Source organism: Gymnodraco acuticeps, unplaced genomic scaffold, assembly GCF_902827175.1.
Source record: "Gymnodraco acuticeps unplaced genomic scaffold, fGymAcu1.1, whole genome shotgun sequence".
NCBI classification, from domain to species: Eukaryota; Metazoa; Chordata; class Actinopteri; order Perciformes; family Bathydraconidae; genus Gymnodraco; species Gymnodraco acuticeps.
In genome coordinates, this window is record NW_022990368.1 from 1,269,453 (window position 1) to 1,276,570 (window position 7,118).

Consider the following 7,118-nt stretch of genomic DNA (forward strand, 5'->3'; position numbering starts at 1 on the left):
GGGGACAGTATTTTTGTTAAATGTATGTCAGATAAGCTTATATTTTGAAATGTTCCTATATGCTAGTTTTAACGTTATGTTTGTTTGAATGTATAGTTTCTTAATGATTAGACGTGGAGAGCTGAACGTAAGTATTTAATTGTACAGTACAACTGCCTGTTATGTATATTTGAAAATAAAACATCTTGAAAGTAGATTCTGATATTATTTTAAAATGTCCAACAAAGAAAATAGCCAGTTTGAGCCAGTTGTGTTTATGTAAAGGTCATTTGATGTGTGCAATGGATTTTATCTGCATTGAAAATGTTTTGATGTTTAAAGAGAAGAACACAATTATATTTGTGGAACAATTTTTTCTGGCTCCGTCCATTTTTAGGATAATCTGCAAAACATTAAATGTTATTGTAATGCCAATTGTTTTTCAATGATTCCTATCAAGAAGATGTCAAAAACAAAACTTTTATTTTGAATTTATGAAGCTTCGCATTCCTTCTTCCAGCTTGAACCAGGCGATGAAGACGAACCTCGCGCGTCGTCGCTCGACGAAATGACTTCGCCATGAAGTAAAATAAGCAGAAAACAAAAATGAACATCGTAGAGCAGAAACTAGCGGAATTGGTACGTGAACATCCGAATCTGTACGATCAATCCCGGCAGGACTACAAAGACAATCTGAAGGGGCATCTGTCATGGAAAGAAATCTCGGACAACATGGGAAAGTCTGAGGAGGCGGTGAAGCAGAAATGGAAAAATCTACGCGACAAGTTCTGCAAGGCGAAGAAGCGAATGGCGAGGAGAAGCTCGCCTCTGCCGACAGACGAAGAGATCCCGCTGGACCGGGCCGTCCCGGTGCTGTACCACCAGCTGGCCTGGCTCAGCTCGTATGTCAAACCCAGGGTAGAAACTGTCCCGGGAGAAACCGACGGGGTATGTTCGCCTGACTGTCATTCATTGATTTAAAATGCATCCCTGATATTAAAACACTAGCTCGGAGCAGCGGCGCAGCGCCTATATGGCGCTGGCTCGGAGATATAGCTAGAATCAGATTAGCCTATGATACACAGGTAGACGTATAAAGCTAACTATATTCATGTGTGCACAAGCTAATAACATCCAGGGTGAGCGAACAGTCTGCCTCTAGTATCCAGGTTTACTTTTCAAAATAAAAGCCTTCTCTGCGTACTTTTTAGTGTCCCAGGGAAGTGTAAAGTGTGTTTCAAACAATTGTATGTCAAATGTAATATTGCTTACTGCAATTTTCTATTCATATTGCTGGTATATTTGTAAAGGAGAAATGTGTGTCAAAATACCATTTAAAAATAGGCTATTGGCCATGTTTTCTAATTGATTTGTACTGCTCAAATGATAACCCACTTACTTAAGATAATCCACAAACCAAGTTGTGATGCGTTTCATGTAGTAACATCTTTCTGATTTCCTTGGCATTTTTGTACTGAATTTTTATATTTTAGCTTATATATTGTCCTCTAATATCTGCCTGCCGATTAAACAGTAAACACAGTACATGTATGGAAGCAAACAAGAGACAGAAGTATTTGAATTGTATTAGACACCGAATTTATAGCATTGAAAATAATTACTTTGAAAATCATGTATCTGAATGTTTTTGCTCCGAATTTACCTATGTGAAATAAAAATGTAAAAATTCAAGTGAAAAAAATTCGAATGTTCAAATTCAGATCCCAAAAATTAAAGTGAAAAAAATTCGACGTCAAAAAATTCGGTGTATAAAATTCGATGTCCAAAATTGCGATGCAGCATCATCCGGGCTACTCAGACAGGATAAGCAATCGAGCCCTAATGCAATCAAACCGACTTCTGGCCTATCAGAGCACGGCTTTGTCCGTCATGTGATCACAACAACCTGGGAGAAAAATGACGGAGAACAGCGGGGCTCGCCGCTCGGGTAAGTTTGTGCTCTTTATTTTACAAGCAGTGAGGGCTCGACAGCATTTGTATCTTACATTAGCTAGCTAAATGAGTGAAGTAGCCTTGTGCCTTGCTGTTAGCAAGCTCCGTAGTTATCATTAATTGAAGTGAATCACAACGTTACCCTGTCCTTTGTGTGTGTGTGTGTGTGGTGGGGGGGGGGTGACGGTTTGCAAAGTAACGTAACGATCACTTCGGTTAGATAAGTCAAGTAGTAGACCATGCTACACTATACGGAATACTCTCTTACAAAAGCCTTGCATTTAAACATGTTAATGTTACTTTAGTAAAAGTATGCTAGTATAATTAGGAAAGTGTTGTTAAAGTATTTAAAGTAGACACAAGTTATACTATTATATATCATTTGATTTATTGTTATTACCGATGCACGAGTTGACTTAACTGTTGTAGTTGGAGCTCATTTTGAACAATGAGCTAACTAATTATTACTTTCATAATGGTGTAATGTGCTGACTATTTTCTACATTAATAGATGGTCTGGTTTGTTCAAACTCTCAAAATAGTACGACATGCTGTCATAATTACCCAGAGTCCGAAGTGACACCTTTACAATGTTAAAAGCTGTTAGATAAATGTAGTGACGTAAAAACTAAAGTATTCAAGATAGTGTAGTGGAAAAGAGATAATGTTTTTTTTTTTTTAAAGTTACCAAAACAAAATCTCTTGTTTTGGGCTGACAGTAATGATTCAAGAAATAAATACACACACCAATTTGTTGTGGATGGAACACAACAAATGGTGCTCTTACCTGTGATGCCTCCTCCAAACATTATAACCAGACTGTATCATTCAAACTATAAGTAACAGTTCTAGCTACTTGACTTTAGACAAACAATTCAAAAGACAAAATCAACACAATTTATTGAAAGACCAATCTTTATTTCTCTCCTTTTGTTTGCATTATTAAACCCTGTCAATCTAAAAAAACTGAGCAACTCAACAGTTAACTTTATATTTCTTATTGTCCAAAGCATCTATTACACTATTTGTTCCCCTCTCATATTCACAGGATGGATGATTAGAGACCTTGGGGGAGACCTCAGATTTATGAACGTCCTGTCTGTTGGTTTGGCCAGAGAGGGCTGAGGGTCTTTCCCTGCGAGGAGGAGTACTCGCAGGGAAAGACTCTGCAGGCCTGAGGGAGGAGGACCAGACCTGATGGAGGAGGACTTGCACCAGCTGCACCTACAGAACTTAGCCCATGCTGGGCATAGCTGTTACCACCTGCACAGGCCTAGCCTGTCAATTAACAGATTAACATTGAGTGTAACTTATGTATATTATTTCGTTTTTATTTAAAAAAAAAATGGTGATGGTTCATGCTTGATAACTTTTAGTTCACATTTCAATAAATTGTATTTGCACTCCTTTTGTCCGTTATTCTTACTGAAAATGTTAAATTACACATTCACATCTGACTGAAGATTGGCACCATTTATTTGTGACGTTGCCAACTCTGCGGTACAAGACATAAGTATTGTGAAGCTCATAAAGTGAGGCAAATGCATTTGATCAGCTGACTTTTATCACATTAGCTTCTCCTTTCCCTCTTGGATGTTCTTCTGGACCCTCAGAGAAAGAGAACGTGGTGAAGCAGTCCTGTCTCTCAGGCCTGTCCTTTCCTAACAGAAATATCAAGAAACATATTATTGCAGAGCAAGTGTGTTATTTAAGAAAGAGGTGTGTTTGTTTGTTCATAAATATAATGATTTTCTTATTTGAATGTGTTTTTTAAATCTAACAGTGTACTACAAAGATAATCAGGTTATGAATAAACCGTTCTAAATTCATCAACATTGAAATAAATGTATTATTCAAATAATATTTAACTGTTATCAAAACTTAGTGCAACTGTAGAAGCTTGCTCTGTTCGGTTGTCTCACTGAAAGAATCACTTTTAACATGTTGTTTTACAGTCAGTATGCAGAGACAAAGGGTCGCAGTTCTCACTATGTTCAATAATATTTGCCTTAAATACATTGAAATGTGAAAGTTGAACAAAAAAGTGATGTTGCTTGGTAAAATGTAAATGTAACCTTTTTCTAAGAAAGTGCACTCAACATCACTGATGTGTAGGTGATCTAGTATCAGTATTTAGTCATGTTTAATGGCATGTATATCAGTGTATTAGAGTCATTACTTTATGCATTCTTTGTAAAGTATGAAAAAGGTGTACCTTGGAATCCGTGCTGAAGTTCTCTGCTGTTAGGAGTCCAGATCTGTCTCTCCTCCTCTGGTCCAGCCTGTCTGGATCACCTTGAGGACACTTTGAACAAACAGATGTAAAGTTACATGCGTGGGTTACAGACTTCTTTACATGCAAACTACTTTTTATCTTCTTTTAAAAACAGGTCATAATCTTATTGTTATACTTAAGAAATTGCTGGATATCACAGTCCTTATACTGTATCAGTTTGATTGAGTATTATTGTGTAGGTCCTTTTTATTTTACCGTTACTTTGGATGAGGTTTTCATGAGTCAGTCAAATTAATTTGTTTTCATATGCCATATTCATATGTATCACACACGTAAGGATAAGACACAAACCTATTCAACAAATGCAATGCAATGGATAAGCTTCATTTCCACTGAAGTCACAGATAACGTCATATCTAATATTTAAACAAATCATTTCCTTGTCACTAAAGCATTGACTACGCTATTCATAGTCCTTAAATGCAGATATCAAGTTACATGTTCCGTTCTACAGCCACGATAAGGCTGTTTCTCAAGTGTGATGATAATACAATTAAAAGAGGCATTGGTAATAATATTAAAAACAACAATGTTTGGGTCGGATAGGCGGTTAGCTGCAATAAATAACTCCAGTTCAACAAACCATATTACAATATCTAAGGGAGCGTTATTTCTGGACCATCTTGAAATGTGACGTTCATATTTTAAAGTTACACACATTTCATTGTGAGGTTGATTTAATATACACTAAGCCTCTCTTCAACAATACGTTGACGTTAGCTAGTCTATTTTATGCTATAGTAGAGCATAGCGAATTTAAATGAACCTTAACAATGCATACAGTAACCTAACTAGCAAACTAACTATCTAACGTACAAGGATGACCTTATTTTAGCAACCTCGCACAGAAGCCTTTTGGTAAACAGTAGCATCCCACTTAATGTTATACACTCTTGGATGCTACGCATAGCATCGTTAGCACAGATGGAGCTACGATTGCTCAAATGCTAACCCAACTCTAAACATTAATTAACGTTAGCTTAATAAAAACACCAGTAACATAACATAAAGTACGCAGGGTTGACTTACCGAAGAAACTGCATTCATGGACGGTCTGTTTCAACCGCAGATAAATCCTATATTTGCATGACGAATAGTCCACCAGGAACCAACACAACAAACACGGCAGAATTCAAGTAGTGTTCTCCTCATGCGCTGAGCCCCTGTAGCATCACGGAGCTAACAGTGAGACAGAGGAGCTAGGAGCAGCAGTCCCGTTGTCATGAAGGGGGAATTTAACTATATACAGAACATGTTTTTGTGGATCCAGGCTAGAAACATGTTCATTTTCTGATGTTAAGTTGGACATTTTAACATAGGGTCTACGGGAATTTCTCCCATCTTCATCCATCGCCTACAGTTTACAGCATTGGGCTTCACCGCACTGTCCCGGGGTTTGCCGCTTGGCTCTGATAGGCCAGAAGTCGGTTTGATTGCATTCGGACTCGATTGCTTATCCTGTCTGAGTAGCCCGGATGAGGCTGCATCGCAATTTTTGACGTCGAATTTTATACACCGAATTTTTTGACATCGAATTTTAAACACCGAAATATTTGACGTCGAATTTTTTTCACTTGAATTTTTGGGATCTGAATTTGAACATTCGAATTTTTTTAACTTGAATTTTTACATTTTTATTTCACATAGGTAAATTCGGAGCAAAAAAAAATTCAGATACATGATTTTCAAAGTAATTATTTTCAATGCTATAAATTCGATGTCTGATAAAAATTCAAATACTTCTGTCTCTTGTTTGCTTCCATATGCACTCAACTCTAATATACTTGCATGGGATAGCAGTTTTCAGTCCCTATCAAACAAACCATCAATAAATAAACAACTTACAAAATGATACGCATCTTTTAAATTGTTTATTTTTCATCTGTACTGTCACAAGATATTAGAAGCCCAGTGAAAACTGTAAATCTGTCTTTGTTCCCAGTAGGAGAGGTTGTATAAAGGTCTTTGATAACGACGCTTGTTATATGTTTTGTTATCTATGCTAACCGTAATGCTATATGCTTTGTTTGTGCCACACAGTTAGCTGGAAGCGGTGATGACACGGAGAGAGAGCAAGATAAAGAAATGAAGGAGCAGCATTACTCTATTCCTGTGGTTAGTACCAGCTATTCTCTAGTGGAGTCCTGTCCAAATAACCACCAGGAGATGGGAGTCTCTCTTAAACGTAAAAGGCAAACCACCACAGAAACTGAGATAAGTTCTGCGGATGCACTTTCCAACCTCAGAGATGAAGATGAACTGTTCCTGCTCAGCCTGCTGCCCTCACTGAAGAGGCTTAACATTAAAAAAAGGATGGAGGTACGGATGAAATTCCAGCAAGTGCTTTATGCTGCAGAGTTTGAGGACTAAAGAGATCTTTATAAAAAACGGTATGGTTGCTGGTGTTGCTTGTTCTGGTTTATCAAAAGCATTTAACCTGTAAATAGATTTGTTTTAATTATGTTGACTTTTTTAGTATTTATTTTTTGATCACCACTTACCACTTTCATTTTTAAATTGTAATTTCAGCCATTAAAGCACTTAGGACTTAAAATCGGCAAAACACGTGAGCACTTGTTAACTTGGTTACTACTCTGTGATGAAAAATGTACATTTGTTTGGAGCTCTGTTCGTCAGGGTTTCCTGCTTCTTTCAAATGATATGTGTAGATTAGACAGAGCTCTCTGACTGTACATTAATGTCTCTGCTTTATCTTTCTGAAAAGAGTCATCGCAAATGTGTATTTTTTATACAAATACATATTTTATTGCTCTGGAGAAAAACGTTTTTGCCTCCTGTTATTTTTGCTTGTCTATAGACTTAAAAAGGGCACTGTATAATCAAGTAGTCAATTTCCCCAAAAAACATTTCTACAAATCCTTACCTGCTA

The 7,118-nt window shown here is 37.0% G+C and overlaps 1 protein-coding gene across 1 annotated transcript; it reads left to right on the forward strand.

Moving 5' to 3' along the window:
* Positions 1-504: 504 nt before the first annotated feature.
* On the forward strand, positions 505-7,000 carry LOC117551446. Its single transcript, XM_034224345.1, has 2 exons — positions 505-927; positions 6,269-7,000. The coding sequence occupies exons 1-2, from the start codon at positions 586-588 to the stop codon at positions 6,596-6,598; spliced, it is 672 nt and encodes a 223-aa protein (XP_034080236.1). The 5' UTR covers positions 505-585; the 3' UTR covers positions 6,599-7,000.
* The last annotated feature ends 118 nt before the right edge of the window (positions 7,001-7,118 follow it).

Bases quoted from the DNA above. Each gene is read 5' to 3' on its own strand.
- LOC117551446 (XM_034224345.1), top strand. From the start codon at position 586: ATGAACATCGTAGAGCAGAAACTAGCGGAATTGGTACGTGAACATCCG. The intron at 928-6,268 runs GTATGTTCGCCT...TGTGCCACACAG, and splicing joins TCCCGGGAGAAACCGACGGG to TTAGCTGGAAGCGGTGATGA.